At 43.7% G+C, this 17,651-nt stretch overlaps 2 protein-coding genes and 1 long non-coding RNA gene across 9 annotated transcripts in view; 1 reads left to right on the top strand and 2 right to left on the bottom strand.

Annotated features, from left to right (window-relative positions):
• The window catches only part of ABCC6 (ATP binding cassette subfamily C member 6), a 337,990-nt gene that overhangs the window by 158,660 nt on the left and 161,679 nt on the right, over positions 1 to 17,651 (bottom strand). The gene's annotated exons all lie outside the window — the stretch shown is intronic.
• The window catches only part of XYLT1 (xylosyltransferase 1), a 179,801-nt gene that overhangs the window by 39,052 nt on the left and 123,098 nt on the right, over positions 1 to 17,651 (bottom strand). For all 3 annotated transcript variants that reach the window (XM_042437345.1, XM_042437343.1, XM_042437346.1), the window contains one exon: positions 4,420 to 4,592. In XM_042437345.1, coding sequence (XP_042293279.1) covers positions 4,420 to 4,592 — 173 coding nt within the window. The remainder of the gene's footprint in view (positions 1 to 4,419; positions 4,593 to 17,651) is intronic.
• The window catches only part of LOC121914174, a 25,321-nt gene continuing 20,525 nt past the window's right edge, over positions 12,856 to 17,651 (top strand). The window contains exon 1 of the long non-coding RNA XR_006100481.1: positions 12,856 to 12,950. This is a non-coding gene — a long non-coding RNA (uncharacterized LOC121914174). The remainder of the gene's footprint in view (positions 12,951 to 17,651) is intronic.

A 17,651-nucleotide genomic window follows, 5' to 3' on the forward strand; every position in this document is an offset into this window, starting at 1 on the left:
GCTAGGAAGAAGAAAACATTTCGCGCCCCCCGTGCGACTGTAAATAGTATTTGCCGAGGTCAAACGAGCCCCCCTTTATGGAGCCTCGCGCCCCCCCTGGGGGGCGCGCCCCACTATTTGAGAAGTACTGGCCTAAAAGGACTTACTTCCAAGTAATCCTATTATGTTCAATGAGATTCACTCCAAGCGGTTTGAACTAGCTGAAGTCAAATCTAAAGCAAATTAATTGAAATCAGTGGAAATTTAGTCTACAATGATTAAATCAAATCCCACTGATTTCAATGGGCCTAATCTAATCAAATTTGGATGCAGCCCAGCATATACATGATTGCAGTCATGACTTCATGAAATTCCTTATATCATGAAACTGATAAATACTTGAAGGCATGTCATATTGAGGAGGGAGCAAGCTTGTTTTTTGCTGCACCAGAAACAAGACACGGAGCAATAGATGCAAGCTCCAGGAAAAGAAATTCCACCTCAACATTAGGAGGAACCTCCTGAGAGTAAGGGCTGTTTGACAGTGTAACAAACTCGCTCGGAGTGTAGTACAGTCTCCTACCTTGGAGCTCTTTTAAACAGAGGCTGGATGGCCATCTGTCGGGGATGCTTTGATTTGGATTTCCTGCATAGCAGGGGGTTGGACTTGATGGCCCTTGTGGTCTTTTCCAGCTCTACTATTCTATGATTCTATGAGACAACCACAGACTGCTGAGTCAGGAGCACATGGCATGAGGCACTGAATAATGACTCAGAGTCAACCTCCTAAATAAGTGGACCAAGAGAGGGTTAGCTGAGTTACTTTGGAGAGTTGTTTGGAGCAGTCGTCGGATTAGTTGGTTGGAAGTGGATGGAGAGGAGTCTATATCGTATCATATTGTACACAATGAAACTAAAGATAAAACTTCCTGAACTTTGGATAAATCAACTACATCTGTGATGTGGTTTTTTTTAGTGTGAAAAGTGGTCAGTGCATTGCCAGTACCAATAGCTGGATCTTTTGTTTTTGAACTGTACTATGATATTGTTTTGGCTGCATCTGAGTAGACCTGCTGGTAGTTGGCTTTCCCCTCACCTTTTCCCTCTTTGGGGGTGTTCTCACTTGCGATTTACAACAGTTTAAAATACACCGGTATCGGTTAAACCGATTCAAAATACAACTGGTGTTATCCCGCGTTCCAAATCGCTTTTTTTCGTTCTCATTTACCAATTGATTCACTGTAAATGATCCGCTTTCGTTCCTATTCATGAATGAATAGGTGTATATTTAAACCGGTTCTGTTACTTTTTCGTTCACATTCACTTGTTTCAGCTGTCAATCAAAGTGATGTCATCATGACGTCACAATAATTCGGAGTAACATGCACCAATGTATCCTGTACCTGCGTTCCCACTACCTGACCGTTTTTAATTTGTTTTAAATTTCGCGTTTTGTTTTTTTTAAAAGAGCCAATGAGGAGGCGCTTAAAGTGCCTATGAGCCTATGAGCCTAAGCTCTGAGTCCTGTAATTTCCGGTCTCTCTTACTTTTGTTATTCTTGGGGAAGGATGGTTGAGGGAGAGAGAAAACTGCCTCCCCAAAGCACTTCTGCTTGGCTGCCTTGGAAGAAAGACCCCAGAGAAGCTGGGGGAAGTTCCTCCAGCAAAGTAGTCATCCTTCTGGCTTGGAGATTTGGGGAGTGATTTTTTGGAGGGGCGGCAGCCAATGAAAATCGTCTGCATTCGAGGCTCTTCTGTTGCGTCTCCCAGACAATAAGGAGCCTTATTCGTCCTCTTCTGTGTCTCCCCATATTAACTGCTATCACTCCAGTGATAGGAATCCTGGGAATGGTAGTGTTTATTATGACACCAGCATTCTCTGGTAGAGGAGGATAAATGTCTCACCAAACACAACAGTTCCCATAATTCCTTAGTACTGAGCCAGTACTAAGGGGTCTCAAACTGTATTATTTCTAACGTGGGTTTTGAGCTACAGATGAGGTTTTTCCATAAATTAAAAAAGTTGTTACTTTAAAATTACCTTAGAAATATACATATTTCTATATACACACACAAAATTACATTCATATGCGATATATATACATGCGTGCAAACCACACACACAAATATGTTGTGTGTATATACCTATATGTTTGTTGTGTTATTGTTTATATATTATATATATATATTTTATATTATGCATGTGTGTGTGTGAGTATTCATATATAAACGTGTCTGTCTGTCTGTTGCTCGTCTCTATCTATCTATCTATCTATCTATCTATCTATCTATCTATCGTGTGTGTATGTGTGTTTGCCAAATTGGATCAGGAGGAGAGGCAGTGGGTTTAAGTGGGTAAGACTCTTCTGCATCCAAAGCCCAGGTTGGAAAGTTGTCAAGGAGGAGAAGGCTGTGGGTTTAAGTGGGTAGAGACTCTGATCCAAAGCCCAGGTTGGAAATCGGATCAAGGGGAGAAGGCAGTGGGTTAGTGGGTGAGACTCTTCTGCATCCAAAGCCCAGGGTTGGAAAATCGGATCAAGGAGGAGAAGGCAGTGGATTTGTGGATAGAGATTCTTCTGCATCCAAAGCCCAGGGTTGGAAAATTGGATCAAGGAGGGGCAGGCAGTGGGTTTAAGTGATAGAGACTCTTCTGCATCCAAGCCCATGTGGAAAATTGGATCAAGAGGGGAAGGCCGTGGTTTAAGTGTGAGACTCTTCTGCATCAAAGCCCAGGGTTGGAAAAATTGGTCAAGGAGGAGAGAGGCAGTGGGTTTTAAGTGGTGTAGAGATCTGGATAAGCCCCGGGTTGGAAAAATCGATCAAGGAGAAGGCAGTGGGTTTAAGTGGGTAGAGACTCTTCTGCATCCAAAGCCCAGGGTTGGAAAAATCGATCAAGGAGAGCAGTGGGTTAAGTGGGTAGAGACTCTTCTGCATCCAAGCCCGGGTTGGAAAATCGGATCAAGGAGAAGGCAGTGGGTTTAAGTGGGTAGAGACTCTTCTGCATCCAGCCCAGGGTTGGAAAATCGGATCAAGGAGAAGGCAGTGGGTTTAAGTGGGTAAAGACTCTGGATCCAAAGCCCAGGGTTGGAAAATCGGATCGAGAAGGCAGTGGGTTTAAGTGGGTAAAGACTCTGGATCCAAAGCCCAGGGTTGGAAAATTGGATCAAGGAGGAGAAGGCAGTGGGTTTAAGTGGATAGAGACTCTTCTGCATCCAAAGCCCATAGTTGGAATACACACACACACACACACACACACACACCCAGGGTCTCCTATGTCTCCCCAGATTCCATTTGGGAAAGAGAAAAGGAAAGGCTCTATTTCCCCCCAGATAGCTGTGCATCCAGCCTCTCTCCGTTACAAATGGTGTTCAATGGCTCTCCTCACACAGAGGGGAGGTTGCAATCCACCGGGGGAAAGTCTATGCAAATGGAAGAAAATGGCGCTGGCGATGCAGAAAGAGACCAAAGAGGGTGACAGCCCCAGGCCAGCCCATCGCGCTCCGCTCCTCCCATCCAGTTAACCCGATTCAGAGGCTGAATCATTCCTATTTAAATTCTCCGATTCCTATCCCGAATCAAGAAAAATAGAAGGGTCGACCCTTCTATTTTTTTACTCCGGTTTATAAGCCTCTAACCCGGATTAAATAAAATACACCGATACAGATTCGAATCATAGTGGAAATGATTGCGGGTTAATCTAGAATTGTTCCAGAGTTAAATCGGGTTTCAGTAGGAACGCAACACCTTGAATTCGATTTGTAAACCAGAGTATAAGCCAGTGAGAACAACCCCTGTATGGGAGATAGGAGAGAAGAAACAAAGCCAGTGCCTCTCAGCCAGTGTTTACCTGCACTGGCTACTTAGTCAACAGGGGAAGAGGGAGTGATCATGAAACTGGCCAGGCTGCAAACTGGATTTTTTATACACGGATTCAAGCATCCACAGTATGAAAATGTTCAAAGAAAGTCTACATTTCAAATATCAAACCTCGATTTTCCATTTTTACAAGGGACACCATTTTGCTATGTCATTATATTTAATGGGATTTGAGCATCCACCAATTTTGTTATCCACGGGGGATCTTGGAACCAAACCCCAGTGTATAACAAGGATCCACTGTACTGGTATGTAAACCCAACCGGAGTTCTGATGTCTTCTGGAATAGAAACTATCCCCCATCCTTCCCCAGCACTGACTTATTAGTTAGTAGTGCTGAACAGACAACAGACATGGACAGGTAACCAAGATACATACAGGAGACCACGAAGACAGTCAAGAGGAAGGAATATGCAGGCATATGGGAACTCAAAAGAATAAGGTGACACCTGTGTTAGGGAGCAGATAAGGATCGGTGATCCCAAATAAGGAGTTAGGCAAAGCAACAGATATGGGTACACTGGCAGATGGCATGACAGACAATTCATAATCTGTGATATATTACCTTGTCAACATGAATGTAATAAAAATGGTCTCTATGGTAAATAGCCTTAAACATGCGTGTTAGCTGCCGAGATGCTCTGCCATGAACAACCAAGACAAATGCGATCTTGACTGGGTTGGTGGGCATGTATTCTACGGAGTCTTCATCCCACTGGACATTGTTGTTGGCTTTGCCTGTTTGGAAAACAAAACATAGTCAGGGCATCTTGGGAATGTTTCCTTGTCATGAATTAAGATGATATTTCTTTGGGTTATGTGCTCTTGTGGGTCCAACCCCATGTAAAGAATAGCTGACAAGACCAGAGAATTAGTGGAAGACCAGAACCTAAAAAAAATTATATTTGACTGTAATTGTTGTGTGCGTTCAAAGTCATTTCTAATTTATCATGACCGTAACCCCCTATTATGGGGTTTCCTTGGCAAACGTTCTATAGGGCGGATTGCCCACTCACTTCCTCTGAGGCTGAGTGTGACTTGCCTAAAGTCACCAGTGGGCTTCTGTGGCTGAATAGAAACTCAAACCCTGGTCTCCAAAGTCATAGTCCAATGCTCAAACCACTATACCATACGATTTGAATCACATCCTCCCAGCAATCACCAGTCACTATGGCCAGTTTCTATTTTTCAGAACTCAGATCCAGAGCCAAGACTTAAGTATGGGATGAGAACTATTTAGCTATCCAATAGTAAACCAAATTTTACTCTCAGTATACCTCACAATTTGCTATGTTATCTAAGGCCCTATACAGACAGGCCAAAATAAAGCTGCTTCAAGTCACTTTGCAAGTATGGTGTTTCAATGATGTATGTGTCCTAAGAGTCCAGAAGCCACACCAAAGCCACGCTCCAGTCCTAAGGATTGGAGTGTAGCTTTGGTGTAGCTTCCAGACTCTTAGGACACATGCATCATTAAAACACCATCCCTCCAAAGTGACCTGAAGCAGTTTTATTTTGGCCTGTCTGTATAGGGCCTTAGACTGCTGGAAGTAGCAGCTCAACAACATCTGGAGAGTTACAGGGCTACGTAATTCCTGCACCTGACTTAAAAAATTATAAGTCCAGGAATTGGTCTGAGGATCACAACTGAATAGAACTTGCAGCACTTTCACAAAAATTCCACTCCGTTATGACATGTCTTCAGCAATATTCTTTCTTTAGAGAGATGTGTTAATCTGTGGTTACCACTGTCTAACAATTGGGGACTCAGAAATCCTTCCTATTGCAAACGAACCAGAGATCCACATTTGCTATTTCTCTCCCACAAATTAATCATTCTCTCAGCTGTTGGAAATCATTACTAGTATTAGCAATGAAATCCCTAGAGCTTTGCTGATGTGCACCAGATAAACGTTTAATTTTTCTCCTGTTGTATAACTAGTGCAGCCATTATTGATCCCAGGGAAGATGCGAATAAAGATGATCTGCACAATAATTGCATCTTATTTCTTTTTAAGATGCATAGGATATACCTCCTAGTGACCTATTTTAAATATTTGCATCTTTCTTTTTATGTTCAATTTTCAAGTACACTCCTCAAGTCAACATTATGGGTACTTAGTCAACACTCCTCAAGTCAACATTATGACTATCAAGTGAATGAAGTCCGAGCTCTCCATGAACAAAGAGGAAGAAAAAGAAAGTCACCACTATTTTATTCTGCAAGAAAGATGGAAAAGAATGGAATATACATCTCTGAAGTTGCAGAGGAAGGGAACAAACCTAAGCAGCAGCAACACTCTGGAGGAATGCTGAAGACCATGGAAACTACCATTTTGCTTTTTGCCAGTAACTCTATTCTATTAAAATATCTAGTTATTTCCTTGAGTTTTGTTGTTACTGCTTTTAATTGCTGTCAATTCAACTTCAATGTATGGTGACCCTATTGAATGACAGACCTCCAAGAGACCCAGTTATGTACATCCTTGCTTAGGTCCTGAAAAATCAGGTTGTTGCTTCCTTGGTTGAGTCTATCCACCTGAAATTTGGTCTTAATGTCCTACAACCTAAACCAAAAATCAAAACCTCTTGGTTTCACCAAAAGAGGCACACATTACGCTGCTGTTCACTAGGTTGGCATGATGTCCTAGAAATGTTTAAAAATGGTGAGAAACAAAAGGCACAGCTGGATCCTTCACATTCTTTTGTGACTGACTTATGCATTGACTTGCTCACTGATCTCTACATCTGTACTCTGCTTTGTACTGAAGCTCACACTGATGAACGCTGCTCCATTTCTGTATAATGTTTTTTTAAAACTCTGCCATGCTTGCATGTGAAGTATTTAGTGCCTTGCAGTTTGGCCTACAGCCTAAGACTTTTCTTCCGCTAAACCTGGTGACCAAAATATGAGGTTTGTGAAAAGGACAGCTACAAACCAGCAACTGTAATATTTTGGAAAAAATCATACAACCACAGAATCAAAGATAGTTTTTTTGTGGGGTTTTTTTGGGCTATGTGGCCATGTTCTAGAAGAGTTTATTCCTAACGTTTCGCCAGCATCTGTGGCTGGCATCTTTGGTTATAGCCCAAAACGTAACTTTGGCTGCATTTCCGAAGCCGCAGCTATATACTGTGAGTCTTTGATATCCACTGTGGTTTGGCTCCAGGACCCACTATGGATACCAATACCCACCCACACACACACACATACACACACACACACAAGGTCGACTTATACATGAGTATATACAGTACAATTCTCTCATAGAATAAACTAACAAAAAAACCCTAACCCAAACAACTCATATACAAGAAAAATGAAGTAGGGTGGTAGTCAAAATATGTGGGACTTGGGTCTTCTTTACTTCTAGGATCTGATTTCCTTCCTCCCTATTTCATAACCTCACAAAGCTGAAGTATATCCACTTTGATCAAGATGTTAATTCACCATTCTCCCAGCTACGGTTGCTTATCCACAGACTGTACTATATATTAAATTGCATTGCTTGTAGCAAAACACCAGTTTCTGCCAGTTAAGAAAAAAGCAGATTTCTTCATTTGAAATTCTATAGTCAAAAGCAATTACTGAAATCATTTTTGTGTTTTACAAATCAATGCCTAACAACCAGGACGCTGCTACGCGACACATACCAGCGAGAAAACAGATACTGAATCTAATTTACTATGATAACTATCTTGCCAGACCAATAATTTTAATAGAAAACTTGCTTTTTTGACATTTCTAATTATGAAGATGCAATCAATCTATGGAGACAAATCACAATTATTTCCTTGCTTTGTTGGAGCGTGTTTTCCTTCTTCCTGATTGACTCATATGCATAAACAAATAGCACTTAAAAGTAACAGTACATTCATTAATCTAGCATTAGAATGAATTCCCCATTAAAAATAGTTATCACACCACTTAACAGCTAATTAGTCCATCACAATCAGCACTGTCACCGTGAATATTAAACTGCTTTGCAAGGATCATCCATTTATCTGATTCAAAGGGTGTCTTTTTAGACAGAGCTTCAAAAAATTACTGTACTTTATCAGACCACAACTTCTGCAGCTCCTCTGGGGGATTCTGAGAGTAGTAGTAGTAGTAGTAGTAGTAATAATAATAATAATAAATCACTTTCCAAATCTTTGCTTCCTACTTTATTCCTACTATATCCTCCTATGATATTTACTCATCAGCAGCTCCTGCTCAGCTGAGACTACATTGCACTTGCCAACCAGCTGCACCCCAACAGGTAGGTGGTCCCTCTTGAAAAACTGGTGTCCCCTGACTTGGTGTTTTATGTAGAGCTAAGCTGAAATGTCCCAGGACATATTTTCAAGAGAGTATTTTGTAGAATTGTCTCCATTTATACCCCACCACTCTTGGCATGGGGTGGATACTACTTCCCCAACCCCAGTACCTAGAAGGAAATTGAGTACAGAAGGCAAACAATGTCCAGGCTTCCCACACAGTTGTTGCAATAGTTTAGGACATGGGGTGAGGTTATGGTATGTCCTCCAGATGCTAAAATCATAGTTGGAAGGGACAATAATGGCCATTTAGTCCACTCTCCGGCCATGCTTGAATACACAATGAAAGTACTCCCGACAGAGAGCCGTCCAGCCTCTCTTTAAAGACCTCCAAAGAAGGAGAACCTACCACACTCCAGGGGAGTGTGTTCCATTGTCGAACAATTCTTACTGTCAGGAAGTTCTTACTAATGTTGGGGCAGAATCTCTTTTCCTGTAATTTAAATCCATTGCTCTGGGTCCTGTTCTCTGGAGCAGCCGAAAACAAGCTTGCTCCATCCTCAACGGGACATCATTTCAATTATTTAAACAGGGCTATCATATCACCTTTTAACCCCATCTTCCCCAGGCTAAACATGCCCAGCTCCATAAGTCAATCCTTATAGGGCATGGTTTCCAGACCCTGCACCATGGTGTCTTGTAAGGGAAGTGGCTCTTTCCCAAAGTTTGATCTGACTGTGTAGAGGATTCTTGGAAAGAGGCCCCGGCAGCATTTGGTCCATGCTCGGGCTAAGTGTCCCCTCACCTTTCAGCATTGGTACAAAGTATGCGGGGCAGAAGTGGTTGGCATGCACACATACTCTCTCTCTAATTAATTTTATGTCTGGCTATTCTTGGCACATAATATAGGTTCTCTTGGTACAGAATGCAGATTGTTTTTTTTTGGCTTGGCCTTTGGTTCTGTCTGCACTGTTGGATAATATAGGCACAATGCTCAAGGAAGGACTGAGTCATTTAATCTTGGCTAAAGCAGCCATACAGATGTTAGAGAAACAGAGTACTTCATTACTTAGTTCAATGTTGGCTGCCTCATAGGAAAGATGAGAGAGAAGTCTAGTCTAATCATCATTTTGATGATATCTACACTATACATGTAAAGTGTATGATGCCACTTTAACTGACATGGCTCCATTGTTTAGAGTCCTTGGACAGGTATTTTGGTTTGGTATTTAAAATTCCCTGCTGAAGAATTTTCGTGTACTTCCCTGAATATTGCATACTGCTACAACATTGTAATTTAAATATGCTCTTTCGTTCCTTTCCCTCGAGAACTGTCTCCTGAAGTGATGTTTAAAAACACAGAGTGCTATGCTCCCCTACACAAAGCTAAGTTCTTGTAGTGATCTTTCAAGCTTGGCACTGGCAACACTGGGCAGAAGTGGCTCTATAGATGTTTAAAACAGGCCTCATGCCTGACTTTCCCTGGAGATGCTGAAGAATGATTCAGAAAAAAAATTGGATGCAAATTATATGCTCTGCCTTGGCATTGGTTGCTATGTGATTCCATTATTACAGAAGAGCCAGTCCTGAATATAATGATTTCCAGTTGTTTCTTCAGTTTGCATCATATCTTATGGATAGGACCAGGGCTGGAGAAAATGTGGCCTTCCATATGTTGGTGAACTCAACTAGGATGGCTAATCATTGTGGATGATGAGCAATGTAGTCCAACAGCATCTGTAAATCAGAAAACATCCAAGGGGAGCCGTGTTGGCCATATAGCAAATCCAATAAATAAAAAAATCCACCAAACAGTGATACCTTTATTGGCCAAACAAAGTGCACAATATACATGTTGCAAGCTTTCGAAGTTCCACTGGCTTCTTCATGTTAAAGATGTTAAAGAAACATACAAGAGAAACAAAAGCTGAAGATGTTAGTCATGTGCCTGCATTTTGCTGTTTTTGCATTTTTTAAATTATCAGCTTAATGCAAATCTTATCTCTTCTATCATTTACTTATTAAAACTTGCACCTTTCCCCCTACCCCTGGCAAAATTCTCAATCAATTTACTTCCATTTTTAAAGTGACATCTATGTACAATTTTAATTGCCAAGAAATTCCATTATATTGCACCATCCTGCTGGAACTGCTGATGCCAATTACACTTATAATCTTTTGTTGGCCTTGTCATTAATAATGTATTAGCTATTTTAATGTTGATTAGTTTTTGTCAGAAAAGAAATAATGAGGCACCCACACTTGCATGGATTTCAACTGAATGAGGCCACAAATAAATTTAACGTCAAAGCAGTGGGAGATGAGTCGAAACAGGACCAATTTACTTTGGAGTATATTACTTGTCAGATAGAGAAACGGAATATAATTTATGGTGTGACATTTCCAACAGCAAATACATTCTAGCATAAGCAATTAACACTCATTCTTTTGGCAGGTTTAGAAGATTACTCATAGGGTGTATGTATGTGTATGAGAGTTATAATAACAAGTGAATACCAAAAAAAGCACATACACACAAAAGGCAAAAGCAAAACACACTCACACACATTTCTAACATGCATCAGATCTCTATAGCTCAAGGCTTGTGATAAAAATATATTTGCCGTATATTAACCCTGCACAGATTTGGTAGAAGGGGAAGGTATAACAGTAGTCTATTGCTATTGGAGGAAAAGTAACCAAATGCTTGGTCACTCCATAGCAGGAAATTTGGATGGAAAACTTGCAATTAACTCATACTAGATCAGTTTTTCTATCTGCTGTAACAAGTGGAAGCAGAGTGCTTTCCCATAACTGCTGATCATTGAGACCAAAGATGCCAGGAAATGAACCTGGGCCATTTTGCATGTGTTCTCAGCCTCTGAGCCATCACCATCCATTGTCCATGATTCTCAAATGTTGGATTTAATATCTGAAAACAGAGATGGGTAGAGATCATCCTCTGTGCAAGCCACACATTTGAGATCCTCATGGATTTCAGTTCCCATCATATCTCACAACTAACTATCCCTGTTCTAGAAGAAGGAATGCAATATTTTAATGAAATATTTCATCCCAAACAGGTCAAACCTATCATAAGAGTCACAAACAAACAAGCAAGCAAACAGCATCAGAAAATGTTCATCTTTACATATACAGTGCGCCCGTGTTATATGCGGGTAAGCTATACATGGCTTTGAGCTTACGCGCTCAAGCCGTAGGGAGCACGTAGGGCGTAAGGGGCAGCATGTCCCATTCAGATGAACAGAACGGATCCCCCGTGGAAGGCAAGGGTCCACTGTACAGTGAGCCTGAATCATATGTGGGGTTGCTATAGGTGGCTTTCAGCTTATGCTGAAGCCGCACGGCAAATGGGAGAATGGCACGCATGCCACGCAGCCACAGCGCAAGCACAAGCCCCATTATATCCAATGGGGCTTGAGCATACATGCTTTTTGCTTTATGCAAGGGGGTCCAGAATGGATTCCCTGTGTAAGGCAAGGGCCCACTGTACTTGTGTATGCATGCAATCAGGAAAATAGCTTCTGAGGAAAGGGTTAAGTTCGCCATTGCCTTCATATCCTTCGAATTTAATTGCTTCTCCACTGTTGCATTAAACATAAAATTTCATTCTGAGTTGTGCCCGTACTCTTAGGTCACACCTAATACAACCCTAATGTAACCCTCTTCACTCTGGCAACTTCTCTCTAAAGCATCCCAGAAGTGAAAAAGGTTTCCAGAGAATAGGCCTGTGATGGTGAACCTATGGCCCGTGTGCCCGCGTGGACACTCCAAGCCCTGTCTGCGGGCACGCTGTCAGGACCGCCATGAAGGAGGCGGGGCATGTGTGGTGGGCTGGCGGCGGACACGCAGGCTGGACTCACCAGGCCCAGCGCCGCCAGGGAGGGCTCTGGACGGCTGAGAGGGAAGGCCAAGGAAGGCGCTGGCCCTGGCCGGAGCCGCGGGAGGCCTATAGCGCCACTGCTTGCCTGGCCCAGCTCCCTCCGGAGGAGCTTCACCCGCTGCTGCTGCTGCTGCTGCCTCAGTGGTGGGAGAGCAGCAAGAGCAGCAAAAATAACAGCAGCTCTTCCTCCGGAGGGGGGGGGAGGGAGTGTGTGTGTGTGTGTGTGTGTGTGTGTGTGTGTGTCTCCAGAGGGGAGCACAAGGAAGAAATCAGGGCTGGAGGTTTTGTGTGTGTGTGTGTGTGAGAGAGAGAGAGAGAGACGGAGGCAAACTCCAGGACCAGAAGGGCAGCGGAGGCGGGAGGAAGAGGACTTGGAGAAAGGAGAAGGAAGGCAGGGGTAAAAGCAGGGGTAAAAGCAGCAGCAGGAGGAAGCAGCCTCCTGCCTAGGGATGCCATAACCCGCCTGGGGGCGGGACTTTCCCTTTTTTTTGGCCTCCTGGCATGGTCCTGCCCCGTTTTTGCCCCTCCCCCAGGTTTGCCCCGGGTTGAGTTGGTCCCTGCCTCAGCAGCAGCAGCTGCAGCCGCTCTGCAGTTATTGCTGCCGACTGCCAGTCTGCCCCCAACCTGGCCACTCTTGCAGCCGCTCCTGCTGCAGCCTTTGCAGCCCTCCAGCGCTTCCATTTTGCTCCCTGGGCTGCCCTACGAGTTCTTCCATGGCTGCAGGCAGGGCTGAGCAGGAGCTCCTGCCCTTCAGTCTGGCTGGCCAATGGCTGGACAGCCCGCCCCTGCTGCAGGAGCCTGTGAAAGCTAGCAGGGGGTGGGGCTGTCCCAGCTCCACTCTCCCATTGGCCAGCCAGCCTCCAGAGGAGGAGCTTCTCTTCCTCCTGCGCAGGCCCAAGGCTGAGCAGCATGGCGAGCACTTTACCAGCAAGGTACTTCCTCTTCTTTTTTTGCCCCTTTCTCTTGTTCTTTCTCCTCCTCCTCCTCCTATTATTTTTCTTCTCCTCTTCCTCTTCCCCCCCTCCTCCTCCTCCTCCTCCTCTTTTTACCTTTTTTCCTATTCTTCTTCTTTATCCTCCTTTCCTTCTTTCCCATTCCTTTCTTTTTTTCTCCTCCTCCCCCCTTCTGCCTCTGCTGCTGCTGTTGTTGTTGTTGTTGCGTGTGCCAAACTCCCTCCTTGGCCAGGCCTGCATTTGCCAACAAGAGGGAAGCCAGGACTCGTGGGGGCCATGGGGGAGGGGAGCTGAGGGGGAGGCACCAGGCAAAAGGGAGCCCAGGAGGGAGGGAGGGAGTGGCACCATCAAGCTGCACACACACTGGAGAAATAACCCAGTTTGGTTGGCAGTGCTTTAACTCTTTTCTGACTCAAGGCTGTGGAATTCTGGGAGCTGGAGTGTGCTGTGGAGACCAGAACCCAAGCCCTGACTCTTTTATAGCTCAAGGCTGTGGAATTCTGGGAGCTGGAGTGTATTGTGAGGACCAGAACTCAAGGCCTTCATCACTTTTAACAATGATAGTGATGATGATGACAGATGGTGATGTTGATATCAGCCAGCTTCTGAAGCATGCACTCACTGTTTCTGAAGCCGAGATAGTGTGACTTTCCAAAGTACCTTTTCTGTGTGTGGGGTTTTTTTTTTGTTTGTTTGTTTGTTTGTTTTTTTGTTTTGTTTTTGTTTTTGGTTTTTTTTTTGGTGCTTTGAATGCTAACAAGTCTCCCTTGTTTTGACAATGATAGTGATGATGATGATGGTGATATTGATATCAGCAAGCCTCTGAGGCATGGCCAATGTAATTTGCTCTGATTTTTACAAACTCATGCACAGTGAAGAAAAACCAAAGTCCCTTGACCAAGTACACACTTCTGAGAGGTATAGTTGATGCAAGAAACCTGAAACGGCAAATCCACTTCTTGTGAAACCACCTTGACATCATGTTCAATATGCATAGCTGTGTGAAATCATGCTAAGTGTTAAACCCAAGGGGTTTGGTTATGGAATAAGCCCCTGAAATATGCAAGAGACAATGTTAAATAAAGCCATGTTCAATGCCCAAATGTGTGTCGTGTGTGTTTTGGAATGGAGGGGGGGTGGTTTGGGCAGAAAGGAAGTACATTTCTGCCATCTGTCTAGGACAGGGGTAGGCAACCCTTTTGAGCCGGGGGCCGGGTTGCTGTCCCTCAGACAACTGGGGGGGGGGGGGCCAAAGCCAAAAAATAAATAATTAAATAATTTTTGAAAAATCAAATAAATAAATAAACTGGGAGAAATGTAGGACAAAATTTTCAAATGGAGGGCACTTTTTAAATAAAAAATGGAGGACACGTGAAAAAATTTGCTGATTTTTTTAAAAAAAATATTAAGATAAATGCATGTTTCTGAGGCTTCTATAGACAATTGCCCCACCATGCCCCTCGCGCGAGACGCCAAAGGCCCAGGCGGCAATCGCAGCAGGACCGGGCAGGGGCCGGTCCCAAGGCCTTGCCGGGCTGCATCTGGCCCGCGGGCCGCAGGTTGCCTACCCCTGGTCTAGGAATAATGCCAAAATGTCCTCCATTTTGTGTAAGATGAATGAGTGAGTTCTGACTCAAACCCAGAGCTGAAGAATCAAAGAACCAAGGAACTGTGCTTCAAACATAGCTAAAGGACCAAACAAGATGGTTCCGCGCAAAGCATTGATGTGACGAAGGTATTTGGCAGCCGAGGCGAGGAAAGTCTGAAAACTTGGAAGCTGAAGCGGGGTGCCGTCCAGGTGTGACGAACTATGACCAGGAAGAACCTTATCTCCTGAGTCGCCATGAAGAGGAACTGACAGGACAATGGAAGGCTTTGAACAGAACGAGTTGCTTTGAACACGGACTGATCTGAACGACTTGTCTGTCTTCCCAAAAGAGGAAGTTGAGTAATGGGCAGCAATATTGCAAGACTTCAGCAGCCAAAAGCCAGAGAGAAGAAAAAGTATAAAGACTTTCGCCTCCATTTTGTTGGCATCACCCGCGGCAACGGTGTCATCCCCAGCCTTCGAGAACACCTGATCAATGTTTGGCAGAAGGAAAGTTTGTGTGAGTATTGTATGAATGTGTGAGTGAAACAGCTCTTGATAATCAATGTTTGTGTTACTTTTGTGATTCAATAAATGTTACATGCATGGTGCTTAAAACCAAATTTGGTGTCTCAATGTCTATGTCAGCCCTACTGTGAGTGGGTCTACGGAGGGAGAGGTTTTCATTACACGCTCTCAGGATAAACAGGTTGCCCTTACAATCTGGGGCATAACATTTGATCATGCCTAAGAAACATGCATTTATATTAACATTTTGTAAAAAATCATCAAATTTTTTCGCGTGTCCTCCATTTTTAAAAAATGTATCCTACATTTGAAAATGTTGTCCTACATTTGTCCTGGTTTGGAGGTCCTGGCTTATGGAAACCCTACTCCTGCCGCATGCTTGTTGTGTGCCTCCGTTTCCAACTTATGGCAACCATGAGGCAAAACTATCATGGGGCTGCCCAGGCTCAATGCTAAGGAATTCTGGGAATTGAAGAGCAGGAAGGCAGAGAAAAAACGGAGAAAGAGGAAGGAACAGAAAGGCAGGAGAGGAGGAGGAGGAGGAGGAAGCCTCCCGCCACGTGGTTGTTGTTGTTATTGTTGTGTAACTCCATTTCCAACCTATGGCGACCTTGAGGTGAAGCTATTATGGGGCTTTCAGAATGGATTAATTTTATTTGCCATTCATTTCCCCTGATTCTGTGAGACTGATTTGCCCAAGACAGAAAGAACCCAGTGGGTTTCCATGGCCAAGCTTGGATGCATGGAGTGGGGTTTTCTGGCCATGTGGGAATTCAAACTCCCACCCTCCCACTCCATCTCTCCCTTAGAGACAGGGCTAGTGTTGTTGTTGTTTGTGAACTGTTTCCTATGTGGGGCACAAGGTTTGTTCAAATGGGGTGTGCGCGTGTTATTGTGGCCCCTTTCGAAGCTGAGAGAATGTGCCTTGCAAACGAAACCTGGGGATTGGGCTGTGTGCGTGTTATTGTGGCCCCTTTCAAGGCTGAGAGAATGTGCCTTGCAAAGGAAACCCGGGGATTGGCCTGTGTGCGTGTTATTGTGGCCCCTTTCGAAGCTGAGAGAATGTGCCTTGCAAAGGAAACCCGGGGATTGGCCTGTGTGCATGTTATTGTGGCCCCTTTCGAAGCTGAGAGAATGTGCCTTGCAAAGGAAACCCGGGGATTGGGGTGTGTGCGTGTGTGTTATTGTGGCCCCTTTCAAAGCTGAGAGAATGTGCCTTGCAAAGGAAACCTGGGGATGGGGTGTGGGTGTGTTATTGTGGCCCCTTTTGAAGCTGGGAACTACAGTTCCCAGCATTCCCTAGCAGCGAGCCAGAGCAGTTAAAGCAGTCTCAAACTGGATTATTTCTGCAGTATGTTTTGGACGTTAGAGGGGATTTTTTGCCTTTGCCATTGCCTTCCCCTGAGGCTGAGAGGGTGTGATTTCTCCAAGAGGGAACCCAGTGGGATTTTATGGCTATGTGGGGATTCAAACTGCCAGGCTCCGCCTCCTTCTTCATCTCTCTTTCGGAGGCAGAGAGGGTTGTTGTTGTTGTGTACCTGCAAGTCGTTTCTGACAATGGCAACTCTAAGGTGAACCTATCATGGAGTTTCCTTGGCAAAGTTTTTCATGATCCTTCCTGAGGCCTTCCTGAGGCTGAGAGAGTGTGGCTTGCCCAAGATCACCAAGTGGGTTTCTATGGATGAGTAGGGCTTCAAACTCTGGTCTCCAGGCACACTACTCAAACCACTGAACCATGCTGACTCACTGTATCTTCTGTGCTTTTAATATGCTTGTTGTTGTGTGCCTGCAAGCTGTTTCCATTTTATATCTATATCTATAGATACGTATATATCTGTGGGTGGATGCATGTGTGTGTGAGAGAGAGTGTTATATATAAATAGATGTGTTGGTGTATATATGTGTATATATATGGGTGTGGATGTATGCATGTGTGTTTCTGTGTATGTATATGTGTGGGTCAGCAGAAATGTGTCAGTGTATATATGAGTGGGTAGGTGTGTGTGTGTGTGTGTGTGTGTGTGTGTGTGTGTGTGTATTGGGCATAGGGTTGCCATAAATGAGGACCTCCAAACCGGGACAAATGTAGGACAAATGTAGGGCAACATTTTCAAATGTAGGACACTTTTTTAAAATGGAGGACATGCGAAAAAATTGAGTTTTTTAAAAAAAAATCTTAATATAAATGCATGTTTTTAAGGCATGATCAAAATGGAGGACATTTTGGCATTATTCCTAGACAGATGGCAGAAATGGACTTGCCCTCGGGTTCAACTGTACTTCTCAGAAGTGTGTACTTGGTCAAGGGACTGTGGTTTTTCTTCACTGCGCATGAGTTTGTAAAAATCACAGCAAGTTACATTGGCCCTGCCTCAGAGGGTTGTTGATATCAATATCACCATCACCATCGTCATCATCATCAACATCAACATCAACATGATCACTATAATTGTCCAAGAAAGGCAGACTTGTTAGCATTCAAAGCACCATAAATACACAAAAAATGCACTTGCATATATTTAATAATAAAAAATAATGAAAAAATAAATAAAAAACAAGGCAGG

Source organism: Sceloporus undulatus, chromosome 8, assembly GCF_019175285.1.
Source record: "Sceloporus undulatus isolate JIND9_A2432 ecotype Alabama chromosome 8, SceUnd_v1.1, whole genome shotgun sequence".
Taxonomy (NCBI): domain Eukaryota; kingdom Metazoa; phylum Chordata; class Lepidosauria; order Squamata; family Phrynosomatidae; genus Sceloporus; species Sceloporus undulatus.